This window comes from Oryctolagus cuniculus, chromosome 17, assembly GCF_964237555.1.
Source record: "Oryctolagus cuniculus chromosome 17, mOryCun1.1, whole genome shotgun sequence".
NCBI lineage: Eukaryota > Metazoa > Chordata > Mammalia > Lagomorpha > Leporidae > Oryctolagus > Oryctolagus cuniculus.
Genome location: NC_091448.1, coordinates 56135547 through 56150413, shown reverse-complemented (window position 1 = coordinate 56150413; position 14867 = coordinate 56135547). Strand labels below are relative to the sequence as shown.

At 39.2% G+C, this 14867-nt stretch overlaps 1 protein-coding gene across 2 annotated transcripts in view; it reads right to left on the bottom strand.

The window, feature by feature from the left end:
- The window catches only part of MAP2K4 (mitogen-activated protein kinase kinase 4), a 114331-nt gene that overhangs the window by 90920 nt on the left and 8544 nt on the right, over positions 1 to 14867 (bottom strand). Inside the window, exon 2 of one of the 2 annotated variants that reach the window (XM_017348962.3) lies at positions 9132 to 9164. The exons of the other annotated variant lie outside the window; for it this stretch is intronic. Coding sequence (XP_017204451.1) covers positions 9132 to 9164 — 33 coding nt within the window. The remainder of the gene's footprint in view (positions 1 to 9131; positions 9165 to 14867) is intronic. 2 annotated transcript variants of the gene reach the window in all.

The window sequence follows — 14867 nt, the reverse complement described above, 5'->3', positions numbered from 1 at the left end:
GGAAAACCATCCATATCATGACTCTTGCTTTTTGATAGCTATCTTTCTAGTGGGACAGGAAACACAATATGCAAATCTATGAAAGTCCTAAGACTTGTTATGATTTCCATCAATACCCCAGAGCCCCTGGAGTGTTTTCCAGCCTGCTCTCATTGTGAGGGCAAGGGCATCCCTTAGATAAATCTCAGGTGAACAGCTCACTTGAATTCCAGCAAAAAACCAGAGTGCTCACATGTCTTAGGTCACATTTATTGTTGCTGGTTGATAAATCCCAACATCCTATCACTACCCTATTTTAACTTTCTACCACCAATACATGAAATAGGCACCTTAATCATATTTTCTAATTATACCATCTGTATTTGTCCAGTCAGTGCTTCCAAACATTTTTTACATATGCCATGATGTGATGAAAAGAACATCTGTGCAACACAACGAAGTAAAAACAAGACTGTTCTTAGCTGACAGACACTGAACTGGAGCTCGTGAGTGACCCCAGCCCACAATAGTAAGGGGAATCTGTGTTACATTTTACAGGAAAATATGTCCAGCAGCATCAAATTGAGGAGCTACCAAGACAATCAGTTCTGACTTATCTTTCTTGAAAAGCTTACATGGCATATTTTTAATCATAAAAGGAAGCCAGATTTTGTCAAAAGTGAATTTGATCCATTTTCATCAGCCCAAAATACCAACAGGAATTCCCAGCAGTCATGAATGATGAACTTTTTTGGATTTCAATTCTGTTTGAACTTCATTAGCAAGTGGATTAGGAGAAAGCAAGCTCTAAGATGCAGAAACCTTCATAGTCAAGGTACCCATTTGCTCCAAGGAAACAAGGCATACTCCAAAGTAAATAAAAATCCAGTTATGCTATTATGAAAGCAGATACTAGAGGTAGGAAATGAATAGGCAGCTGCAGTGCAAAGCTAATACTGTGCATTTATAAGAAATAACTATAGCATAGCATACTGCTTTCCCCATTTGAATCACTTCTTTTGCCCTTGCCTACACAAGACCTCAAAGTTTCAAAAACATTAACACTTTTTTTCATTTCTTAGAGGATACAATTCATAATTACTTGTAAATTTGTAAATTGAGGGGTTTTATTTTTTAAAGGCTAGAATAGAGTAAGAATAAACAAGAGAATGAATGGTACCCAAGACATACTGCATCTTATCTACTTCAGGAGTATATAGTACATGAGAATATCTGTACTGAAATTATTTCTAATATTACCTACAAATTGTACATTTTTTTGATACAACAAAGAAAATCTAAAGATGAAATCCATTTCAGAACATAAGGGAGAGATTTTAATAATTTACAGCTGGGTGACAGAATGCAAATAGTGAAAAAGAAAATTGGCTGAGAAAGCATTATTGTTAAGGATAAATGACACCTGTTGAACAAGAAACTGCTGGGCACTAAAAAGGTAACTGGAACAGAAGTACTTCATTGGGTGTGTTTATCTTTTACTTAATAAATATTGGATAAGAACTCTTTTCACCAATTTGCGTTTTCATGACTAATTCTGACTCCTAAGTAGCAGGAAGGTAATGCCATAGAGGACCTAAGCATTCTAACCATGAATATAAACATGAAAAACTGGTGTCTGGTTTGGGACTGATCCCAATAAAACTAGTCTTAACGCACACTCTGGTTCTGCAGCTTCACCAGCACATGTCTTATTGCTTGACATGCCTTTTGATTTTCTTCAGAGATAAAGAGACTTAAAAAAGAGAACCTTGGTTAATGAACAGGTCAACACGTGTTCCAGAACATGAGGGAGAGATGCCCAGTATTTACTCTCTCACAATACAGAAAACTGTGGCAGATATCTGTATATAATGTGTGTACATATACTTTCATAACCTATTAGCACTGGCACAGTTAAGTCAGAAATAACCAATGATTAACTCTAAATCCAAAGTGCATCAGATGCTAAAAACATTTTTTTTAAATGACCTGATTTTTCAACAAAAACATGGCACAAAAAAGAGAGTAGAGGGAACTACTATAGAAAGAAATGTATCAACAAAATACAATGTGTAGAAAGACCTTGTTGAGATATGTACTTCCACAAAATAATTGCCAACAATGCATTCAAAAAGCTTTTCGGGAAATGTGAACATGAAGTAACTATTTGACAATATTCTTTTATTTATTTAATGACAATAGCATTGAGGTTATGTATTTAAAACTTCTTATCACATCAAAGACATATGACTGGCATTTATGTGGGTGAAAGTACAACTAAAATTTTCTTTACATATTTCTGTAGGTATATAGGGGAGAAACAAATGAAGACCAGCCATACACTCACATTGTGCTATGTAACAGGCACATGGTGGGTTCATTCTACAACTCCATTTTTGTGTATGGTTCAAAAATCCTACCACTAAAAGTTTCTAAAAATTAAATAATCTTTCTCCAACCCCTATCAAAGAGTGTCAGGGGTGGAAGGGGCAGGAATCTTCTGCCAAAGGCATCAACTTGTTCTTTTTTTTAAGATTTATTTATTTATTATTTGAAAGTCAGAGTTACAGAGAGAGAGGAGAGGCAGAGAGAGAGAGAGAGAGAGAGAGAGAGAGAGAGAGAGTGAGTCTTCCATCCACTGGTTCACTCCCCAATTGGCTGCAATGGCCAGAGCTGCGCCAATCCGAAGCCAGGAGCCAGGAGCTTCTTCCGGGTCTTCCACATGGGAGCAGGGGCCCAAGGACTTGGCCCTCTTCTACTGCTCTCTCAGGCCATAGCAGAGAGCTGGATCAGAAGTGGAGCAGCCGGGTCTCAAACCGGTGCCCATATGGGATGCTGGCGCTTCAGGGCAGGGTGTTAAGCCACTGTGCCACAGCGCCAGTCCCAACTTGTTCTTAAGACAGCATGTACACACAGCTCAAGTGCATGTCACCTTGTTCACTGATGCCTCATCTCCCAGCCTTTTCATCCTGCTCAGCTGTCCCCAGGCACACAAGTCATCTGGAGAATCTTGGAGCAATTCATTCTTTGCATCTGCTAGACCAGGAGAGTTCTTGTTTTGTTTTGTTTTGTTTTGTTTGTTTGTTTGTTTTTAAGACATTCTTCCCCAGTCCCCCTAGTATCAGAGCCACACAAAGGATTTAATGCACTGTAAACCTTACTCAGTAACATTATGAAGCTCTCTAAGGAGAGAAAACCAGAACTGATATAAATGATAAGTCCACATCTCGTGATCCATTGTAAATGAAGATCTGTCAAAAGCCATATGGTGGGGCTGGCATTGTGGCATAGTGGGTTAAGCCGCTGCCTGCAGTGCCGGCATCTCATATGGACTCTGGTTCCAGAGCTCCACTTCCCATTCAGCTCCCTGCTAATCCACTTTGGAATGTGCTTGGGCCCCTGCACCCATGAGGGAGACCTGAAAAAAATCACTTTCAACTGGCCCAGCTCTGACCACGGCAGCCACTGGGGAGTGAACCAGTGGATGGAAGACCTCTGTCTCTCCCTTTCTCTCTCTGTAACTCTGCCTTTCAAATAAATAAAATCTTTTTTTTTTTTTTTTTTTTTTTTTTGGACAGCCAAAGTTAGACAATGAGAGAGAGACAGAAAGAAAGGTCTTCCTTTTCCGTTGGTTCACCCCCCAAGAGGCTGCTACGGCCGGCACACTGCGCCGATCCGAAGCCAGGAGCCAGGTGCTTCTCCTGGTCTCCCATGCGGGTGCAGGGCCCAAGGACCTGGGCCATCCTCCACTGCCCTCCCGGGCCACAGCAGAGAGCTGGACTGGTAGAGGAGCAACAGGGACAGAATCTGGCACCCCGACCAGGACAAGAACCCAGGGTGCCGGCGCTGCAGGTGGAGGATTAGCCAAGTGAGCCGCGGTACCAGCCTAAAATCAATCTTTAAAAAAAAAAAAAAAAGCCATGTTTTAGAAATATGATCGCTGTCAGTGTCCACTTTCTTTTACCACAGTCTCACGGTTCTGCCTCTCATTGGCTATGTAACACTGGGAAATTCTACTTAACCCCTCTGTGCTTCCGTTTTCTCATCTACAATAACTATTATATCTACTTCATAAGGACATGTGAATTAAAGGAGTAAGTCTAAAGTACTTCGAACACAGTTTGACACACAGTTGAAAAGTTGTTTATCAGGGGTTTGTGCTGTGGAGTAACAGGTTAAGCATCCCATGAGTGCCAGTTCAAGTCCCAGCTGCTCCACTATCCATCCAGCTACCTGCTAATGGGCCTGGGAAAGCAGCGGAAGATGGCCCAAGACCTTGGGCCCCTGTACCTGTGTTGGAGACCCAGAGGAAACTCCTGGCTCCTGGCTTCAGATCAGCCCAGCTAGAGCCATTTTGGTCATCTGGAGAGTGAACCAGCAGATGGAAGACCTTTCTCTTTCTCTTTCTCTCTCTCTCTCTGCCCTTCTGTAATTCTGCCTTTCAAATAAATAAATAAATCTTTAAAAAAAAAAAAAAAAAGATTGCTGGAGCGGGCGCCGTGGCTCACCTGGTTAATCCTCCGCCTGAGGCGCCACCATCCCATATGGGTGCCAGTTCTAGTCCCGGTTGCTCCTCTTCCAGTCCAGCTTTTGCTGTGGCCTGGGAGGGCAGTGGAGGATGGCCCAAGTGTTTGGGCCCCTGCACCCGCATGGGAGACCAGGAGGAGGCACCTGGCTCCTGGCTTTGGACTGGCGTAGCGCCAGCCGTAGCAGCCATTTGGGGTATGAACCAACAGAAGGAAGACCTTTCTCTCTGTCTCTCTCACTGTCTAACTCTGCCTGTCCAAAAAAAAAAAAAAAAGACCGCTGAAAAACTAAGTTTGATAACTTGCACATGTTAAACTGCTGGTTATTATTCATACACTTCTGTTACAAATAATCACCTAAGTGTTCTAAGCTCTTGGTTTTAAATTTAGGAAGACTTACACTCTCCCTCCACTTCTTACTTGCCCTGATTTTCTATATTCCAATAAAGTCAACATATTTTTTACAGACACCTCTTACAAGGTCAGTACACTTATTAATTTCTTCCTCAAACTTTTGCGAAGATGCATAAAACATCACTTTCCTTTACTGTTTCCTTTTTATTATTACCAATTTAAAAACAGATATACTTATTTAAAAAGCAAAGTTTCACAACGAAATTCGATCAGTCATTAGAATGCTTCCTAATACACTGATGCAGTGTCACCAAATACAACCACCACGTGTAGTCTAATTTCAATTACTGACATCAAGAATAACAGTCAGCTCTGGCACATACAATTTTCTAAATAAAGATCCTGTTGCCATGCAAACATTACCAAGTAAAACAATTCTTAAAAGCCACAAAAACTGTTTAAAGTGTCAAAGGCAAAGCTACATAAATCCAACATTCCCCCAAAATTGTCTTTAAAGTCCAAGAATGTTTTGGCCATGGGCTGAAAATATACTACAGTACAGGGAAAACGGGCTGAAAGTTCCCTTTTGTGAAAATTAAATTATTAAAAGAGTATTTACCAAACTCTGAACTACTCTCACAATGATTAAAATAAGAATCTGCTAGGTATTTTCTGAGAAAAATTCCTATGCACAGGAATCATCAATGGGCCATAATTCTCATCCAGAAAAAAAAAAGTTGACAACACATAGGTAAATTTCATGCTTATAAAAACATCTCTCAAAGACTGTTACTAGACATATCCCTTCCCCCAATTGATTTTTTAAAGTAAGTAAATCATACTCTAAAGAACTACATTTTCAAGTTAGTTCAAAAAGCCAATGAGCTTTATGAATTTATGATAATTCAAACTGGATCGTAAATTGTAAAAACACCTTTACATGTATGAGAGCATTATCTCCAAATGATAAGTGAAAATCAACTTCCTCGTATTTACGATTGTAAAGCTGTTTTTTCCCTAAAGGAGGCTTACATTCAGACTTCAGAAAAACTCAGTGAGTCAGCAATATTAAATGAAATGCTGTTATCTTAAGTAAAAATAACTTTAAAATGTCAGATAAATGCACCAACTGTAATTTATGAAAAGGAATACCATGAGGTACAGGGTGGGTTTTTATTGAATTTCTATAGAAATCTGGTTCCCAAATTAAATATGTAATCTCACACTATTTGTATATGTAAATATGTGTAACAAATGTCTCCAATAAAACTTCACTAACTTAAAACAGACAATTGTAATAAACCAATTAGGATAAAGAAATGTAGCAATATAAAGAACAAAAACTATGTGAAAGTCAAACAATTGAAAAAAATTAATCCTTCAGAGCTTCCATTAGTCATCAGAATCATCTTACAATAAATCTTTTTTATTTGTGGAGAATTGAACATTTGAAGCAGCACTATTCAAACTTATTGGACTTTAACAATACCTAGTTTTATTCTCTGCCCCATCCCCTTCCATAACTACCACATGACATACAGTTATTTTTAATTAATTAAAAATAAGTTTCTCTGAGAATTCTGAAACACTCATAGAACAAAAATAAAGATTCTGGGACTAAAGTATGCCCAGATAGGAAAGCAATCACTCCTTTGATAATTTCAAGCTTTTTATTTTTAAAGAAACGGGTTAACTACTTTTAACATAAAGTTAATGTCTATATTGCAAAGCGAACCAGAAAACTGTCTGTAGGCATTACAAAATTACACTTCTCATTTTTTTTTTTTTTTTTTTGACAGGCAGAGTGGACAGTGAGAGAGACAGAGAGAAAGGTCTTCCTTTGCCATTTTTAAGACATGCAAATCATGAGTCTTAGAAAACAGTAGTAATATATAGAAGCAACAGAAAACTTACCCTAAAATATAGGTACTGATAGTACCAAAAACATTGGCCATTCCTACTAACTCCCCAGTTCCTCCTTCCTTGATGTATAATGCTCCCTATCCCTAAGGCTTCTATCAGAGGTCTGAGCCAGCAGACAGCTCTGCTTAACTCCAACAAAAGGTAGGCCCATTGTTAGATCCCTAAGCCAGTTTCTGATCGTACTTCCTGAGAAAACAGCAGAAGCAAAGGTTCCTGGTACACACTGGCCCCTGCACTGCCCTCACCCTGGTTTCAGCTGATAATCAGTCTATATGTAGTGAAGCACCCGTAGTTGGACACATATAATCAACAGGTCAACTCTAATCTATTACACTATCAGTCTATTGAGAGCAGAGATTCGTCCTATTCATTTCTCTCCAAAAAGCTTGCTCATCCTATGGTTCCTAGGTGTCCAATACATGCCTCATGAATCAATGTATATAGTTATGTTGAATCTCAAAAGTTAGAAAATAAAGAAGTGGAATCAGCCAAAAAGAAAACAGAGAAATACAAAGGGAGATGTGAAAACCCAAGAGAAACAGCCACTCCGTGAAGAGACAGTGAAAGCAACCAGAAGTTAGTATCAATGTGGGAACACACATGACCTGCCTATCACAGGCTTAAGTTCTAATTGGTTCTACTATTCCAACCCTTCCTTGTTAGGTTCTACTGTGTATATCAAAGCAAGCAACACCGCAAACCTATCATTTCTATAGCAATGGGAAAGGACAGAACTATTTAGAAGTTTCAAAGGCATTTTTAATCCCTCCACAGGTCTATTCATTCACAATTTTAAACAATATAATCAGTTTCTCATGTCTACAATCGAATGAAGTCAGAAAAAAAGGCAAAAATGTAAATATGATTTTAAATTTTCAAGGGTTCTTCCCTTAGACATTATGTCAATATATAATGATAAAAATTGTTATATTAAACAAATATTTGATGTTATAGCATAAAAGAAACCTTAAATTTATCACAGTGAGTTTATTAAAAGATAACATAAATTGAAGATGATACTTCATTATACATGAATCCATATCATATGTACAGGTTTACTGTGAGCAGGGAGTCATATTTTTTAGCTTACTATTTAAGGTAAAGGGTGACAGTAACTGCCCAATTAAAAATGTTTACTCAAGAGTCTAGGTACTTTATTTATTTTTCTTATTACATACTTACAGCATGGGTAAACCCTTCAAGAAATAAACTTAGCTAATTACATTTCAAATATGGTCACAATGGTAAATCGATAGATTGATTTGAGTCTATCAAAAAGAATTTTAAAACATAACAGAAATGTTTTTCCTTTGAACTAATTTACTTAAAAATGATACATATCAAAAAGTGATCATAATTCTTCCTCAGTCCATAAATAAATAAGACAAATATGAAACTACTTACATTGTATTTTGAGATGTTTTTATGTTAACTGGAGAACAGTCTCTCTGAGATTATGTTCTTTTAACCTGCATTTTATACAAATGGTATTTAAGTTTAAAATGTATTTGATTTGGGGTGAGCACTGTGGCACGGTGGCTTAAGTAGCTGCATGAGATACCCACGTCCTGTATCAGAGTGCTGGTTCAAGTCCCAGCTACTCCACTTCCAATCTAGTTTCCTGCTACCAAACCTAGGAAGAAGAAAATGATGGCTCAAGTACTTGAGTCCCTGCCACCCAGACCTGGTTAGAGCTTCTGGCTCCTGGCTTTGACCTGGCCCAGCCCTGACTGTTGTAGTCATTTGGAAAGCGAAATCGTGGAAGATCTCTCTCTCTCTCTTTCTCTATCCTCCCCCCCACCCTTCCCCACCGACCCTGTCTGTCTTTCAAATAAATAAGTAAAATCTTTTATAATATATTTGGTTTAGCTTTATAACTTTGCCTTTTTGCACAAAATCTCTTCTGTGTTCTATGAAGACTAGTGTCCTAACAAAATGATGGAGAAGGAGAGAGACACAGGGAAGAAACAACAGTTTTGTTGTAAAGAAAAAATAAGAATGTTAAATGAAACATAAATCTGAGTACAGTTAGATAATTTTTGCACCACAATACTAAAAGTGAATTTTCTTCAACTTAAAATTTCAATTATGATTGTCTAAATACTTATATACAGCTGAAGATCTATATACATAATTCTATTTCAATTTTAAGTGAAAATAAGAAAAAATTTACAATCAAGGGTATAGCCATAGGATTTTTATTTGTATTTGAAAAAGAATGAAAAATGGAAGCTCTTTTTATGTAAAATCGCCATGACTGGTTAGTTGAAACAATAGTGGATACATTCCCAATACCAAGATGGATATGAAAAAAATAAGCAGCATAGTATCATAAAATTTGTAGCTTACTTTGTGCCTTTTCACAGAAGTTTATCTGAAAGCCTAAAGTAAAAGAGATAAGTTCCAGTTCATTTACTGCAAATCAAACAAACCAAAATTAGAACATGACATTGCATTTTTATATTACATTCTGAGTAAAACTAATTCAAGAACAGTTTAAATCACATTACTCCATTACAGAGACATTGATAACATGTGGGCTTTCTTTATGAACCCAGCTTTCAGATGTAGATGTGCTATATTATACAAAACTGAAATCAAATTTTAATTGTTCGTCTTAATGCTTATTTTTCTCATTTACTCAATTAAAAAAGAATAGCTATTAGGCCTTCAAAAGTTACTAGTAACTTTTAACACAGTTCCATCAATTTTTTTTAATGTTTTTAACCTACAAATTTAAAGTATGCTACATGTTATTTTATTCACTCAAATTACTGACTTAGAACTACTCATGAATAATCACTACTGAAGGCTCAAAATTTTTTGTGGTCCATGGACTGTAAAACTTAAAACACATATAAAGCAACATTTCCTACTCAATTAGCTAAACTCAAATGATAATAACTACTTAAGATGGGCTGCAATTCTTCTAAAGTAGGCCTTTAAAAAATAAATAAATAATCAGTGTCCTTGGGAATGATAAAGTAGAGCAGGATTAGATGTCATAGGAAGAAAACCTGTGAACTCCTCTTTGAAACATTTTCTGAATCTATTTGGACTGAGTTCACGTCATATACAGATATAGTTTTTAATAAAATGTACCAAGTAAAATCAGCCATTTAAAACAAAAGCCATTGTGAAATATCTATCTATGCTTGAGTTTATCACTGCTTTGAGGAACAAGTAAAATGAATTTGTGTTTAAGCCAGTTCACTCAAAACATGCAGGAAAATGCACCAGGAGTGAAGGAAAGGTATGTTTAAGCAGCCTTTCCTACCCAGTGATAAAAATTTTTCGAATTCTAAGAATATAAAGACATCATAATGTACAAAAAGTCAAAACGTGGCCGGCGCCGCGGCTCACTAGGCTAATCCTCCACCTCTGGCACCGGCACACCGGGTTCTAGTCCCGGTCAGGGCGCCGGATTCTGTCCCGGTTGCCCCTCTTCCAGGCCAGCTCTCTGCTGTGGCCAGGGAGTGCAGTGGAGGATGGCCCAGGTGCTTGGGCCCTGCACCCCATGGGAGACCAGGAAAAGCACCTGGCTCCTGGCTCCTGCCATTGGATCAGCGCGGTGCACCGGCCGCAGCGCGCTGGCCGCGGCGGCCATTGGAGGGTGAACCAACGGCAAAGGAAGACCTTTCTCTCTGTCTCTCTCTCTCACTGTCCACTCTGCCTGTCAAAAAATAAAAATAAATAAATAAATAAATAAAAAGTCAAAACGCTAATGTAGCCACTTTGACACAAAGGCTGCTTTGGTGCACCACAAAAGGAAGCCACTGGTGACTAGCTAATCACACAAAATGCAACACAGAGTGCTGGGAATGGAGGGGCCTGCCCGGCATGAGGTGCTGAGACAAACCTGGCTCATGTCCTGGCCAAGTCTCTCTACCACTCAAAGCCCATGTTGCCCCACGAGACAGGCAGCAGGAACAGGATCCAGAAAGAAAAATTAGACATCCGTGGGGCTTATCATCCTAACTAAAAGCCAGTCAGCCTCCTACCAGGCAAAATGAAGCAAGCACAAAGTCAGGAGGAAGCCTCTCCAAGTTCAGGGGCAAGTCTCCCCCTACTTCCCACCCCAAGGAAGAGAAAGATCGTCTCCAACACAGCCGGAGAGGAAAATGGGAAACACTGAATAATCTTAAGGCAATAGTAACTCTTCTTTCTGCTGCTCTAATTATGGTGAGTGATAGCTACTAGGTAGCAAAAAGCAAAGGTAAGAAGAGATGAGATGAACAAACCAGAAAAACCACCTTGCAAGTTACATGAGAGAGAATCAGTTACATCTGTGTTCAAGGTTGCATAAAAAGTTACAGAATAAAGTGTACAATGGGAAAAAAATGTAAAGGCCTATGTGACTGACAATATTAGAATGTTACCAATTATGGCTCTACCACATCAAAAGCTAAACCCAAATTAAGTGCTAAAAAGCTCTCAAAATGAAATCCTGTCATCAGAACAGAATCAATACAAATTCTAAAAGTCTTGGAGGTGAAATTCTCAAAGAATAACTATAAATCTGCTTTTCTTTAAAACCTAATGGGGGGGCACATTGTAGCATGGCAGGTAAAGTCACTGCCTGTGATGCTGGCATCCCATATGGGCAGCTGTTTGAGTCCCAGCTGCTCCACTTCCATCAAGCTCCCTGCTGATGCATCTGGGAAAGCAGCAGAAGATGGCCCAAGTTCTTGGGCCCTTGACACCCAGGTGGAGGACCCAGAAGAAGCTGCTGGCTCGTGGCTTCTGGCTGGCACAGCCCTGGCCATTGCAGCCATTCAGGGAGTGAATCAACAGATGGAAGATCTCTCTACGTAACTCTGCCTTTCAAATAAATACGTAAATCTTTTCTTAAAAAAAAAAATGACAATACCTTTATGAAAAGACCTGCAGAAGCCAGAAAGTTGTGCTTACAGTGGTACAGATCTGGAAACTAGCTCTACTAGCTCATACACATAGGGCAAGGAGGGGCGCAGGAGACTGCCAACAAGAGAGCAATAGCTTGTGCCAGAGAAAGATGGTGGGGAAGAGATGGTGAGGAAAACTTTCAGTACCTTAAATTTAACAACATGAAAACTTGTGGGCATGCTGCTGCTGTACTATCCATGAATATTCATTCCCATGTGTTCAATTCATGAGATCTCCATTGTCTCCAAAATTCTGTCTTCTCATTCACTTACTGTAAGTCCTACATCTAGGAGTGCTAGATACCAACTCAATCTGTTGACAGTCACCAATTAATTATAAGTCTTGTGGGCCACACTCTTATGTCTTAGTGAGTTACCTATACCCTAGGATATAATTTTATATGATCTTGTGTTTCAATTTCTGTATTGTAAGTGGGGGGAAATTTAAGTCATCTTTATTTTACCTGGTCCCAGGCAAGTTTATTTTAAGTCAATACTTCCAAGAATAGGACAGATAGGACAGAATGCATGTAAGAAACAAACCTACATGGGCTTCTTTCTTCTTTTTTCCTCCCTACGCCTCTCATCCTCTTCTAGCTCTTTCCTACAACATCCCCTTGTTCTCATCCTCTTACCTCAATTTTAGAATAGTCATAACTTGAAACCTGTAATTTATTGTATTTACTAAATAAAGTGAGACAGTCCTATATTAACTTACAGGGCTGTTTAGGACATATGTAGGTGTATATATATATATATATAAAAAAAAAAAGGGAGCAAGTTGCATTTGAAAAAGGAGAAAACAAAATGAGGGGTGCCATAAGACTTTATGCTAGTTCCAACTGCAAAACTTTTGTCATTTCACTTGAGCCTTAGTTTTCTTATTTAAATAAAAAATTATCAGAAAATCTCCTGGAGCTTGAAAATAGTGTGTCGAGGGGCCAGTGCTGTGGCACAGTGAGTTAAGCCACCATCTGCAGTGCTGGTACACGATATGGGCAACAGTTTGAGTCCCAGCTGCTCCACTTCCAATCCAGCTCCCACTAACATGCCTGGGGAAGCAGATGGTCCAAGTCCTTGGGCCCCTGCACCCACATGGGAGGCCTGGAGGAAGGTCCTGGTTCCTGGCTTCAACCTGGCCTAGCCCTGGCCATTGCAGCCATTTGGGGAGTGAACCAGCAGATAGAAGATCGAGTCTCTCTCTCTCTCTCTCTCTCAGCCTTGGCCAATACAGCCATTTGGGAATGAACCATCAGATAGAAGATCTCCCCTATCCCTATCCCTATCCCCCATCCTTATCCCCCTATCCCTATCCCTATCCCTGTCCCTATCTATCTCTCAGCCCCGGCCATTGTAGCCATTTGGGGAGTGAACCAACAGATAGAAGATACCATGCTCTGTCTCCCTTTCTGTCTCTGTAACTCTGCCTTTCAAATAAATAAATCTCTTTAAAAAGAAGAAGAAAACAGTATGTGTAAACCTAATTTTGCTTGTTTTGTAAAGGCCTTTTGGGGAGTTCGCAGTTATTTCCCTTCCTCTTCTTTTAGGTTGAAGGTATAACCCAGGGAGAGGCAGGGGTGTAAGCAGTTTCCCACCTCATTGTTTCCTTCTGACTCCTTGGACAATCTAGACTCCTACACTGCTCCAAGTACATTATCAGCGTCAGTATGAATCCACACTAATACAAAGATCAGAGCTTCCGCTCTAGGTCAGGCCGCTAGGACTATGCTACACAATCTTCCTTCTGTCACAATCGTGCCAACTCTGCACGTTTGCCACTTTCCACCTCAAAATCCTGTTAAGTGCCTCAATATGCAGCTACCCATAGTACATCATTCTGGCTCTAACAACTAGGGAGTTAATCTACACTTGGTCTAAATTTGTATTATCATTGTACTTGGAGCAAGTTCCATAAGATTTATTTCCTGACTTTAGTTTTCTTAACCAAGAGGGAGTCACCCTAATTTAGTAACTTCAGGTTGTCTGTATCATTTAGAGCCAATGATTTTATAAAATACCCATCAAATCTTTCCCACATTTCTTAAAAACACAAGATCTTGTCCTCATATACCAGCTCTTTCCTTCCTTGTAGCCAATGACTGATGTTTCACCTTATTTACTGCTTGACTATGGAACTAAAGGCCTCTAATTTCCCAAGCCAGTTCAGTGAAGCACAGAATACCAGGGACAGCAACTTATAATAGCTACATGACTTGGGGCACGTATCTCACATCTGTGAGCCTCAATTTCCACATCTGTAAAGCAGAATAATACATAATAGTATTCTGTGATCACTAAACGAGAAAACATATCTCAAATGCTTAACAGAGGTTAGAAGAGTGTTGTTATTATCAGAGTCATTATTCTTTATCTCTCCCTAAGATGAGTAAAGTTATGGCACCTTCCCTCATTTCCAAACAGACTAATCTACACAACAGCAGTCCTGCTCCTTTCATTCCCAATCATTTTGAGAGAGTTATAAGGACCACCACACTCTCTACACCTCTGCCACAGCCCTTACTGGACACTGCCTGGTATTCTGAGGACTCTTACCTCCAAAAAGTGACTACTTCCCCCTGAGAGGCACCTAACCCAGATCCCAGGGAACTGCCAAACACATCAGGGGAGCCACCTGATTTGCTTGTTTTTTGTTTTGTTTTTTTTTTGTTGTTTTGTTTTCTTTTCTTTTCTTTTTCTTTTTTTTTTTTTTTGGCAAAGCCAAGCAATAACAAACACAGGCTGTCAGATACACATGTGAGTATCTGATATACTGTATCTATCAGTCATAACACTTTCGTTGTTTCTTCTTTTTTAAAAGAGCTATTGAGTGACTTGGAGTATGATGAAACAACACAGCATGAAAAAGTGGCCGTGGTGTCCACTTCAATCCTCTTTCCCTGTGATGGGGAATGATGTGTTGTTCTTGAAGAATCAAGCTGTGTGTGATGTAACTGTTTCCTTCTTTCAAAAGACCTATCTTGGGCCATGCTAACAACCAGCCAATGTTCCCTTTCACTGGGTGGCCACAAGTTAGGCCAATCTTATATGACCCCCTGCTCCTGAACCCTTTCTATATACATATTAAAGCCCCAACCTCGCTAACAGTATGATGAGACATCGAAGGATTTGTGGAGTTACGGGGAAAGGACTAAATGCTAAAACAAGTCCATTAACCCACAGT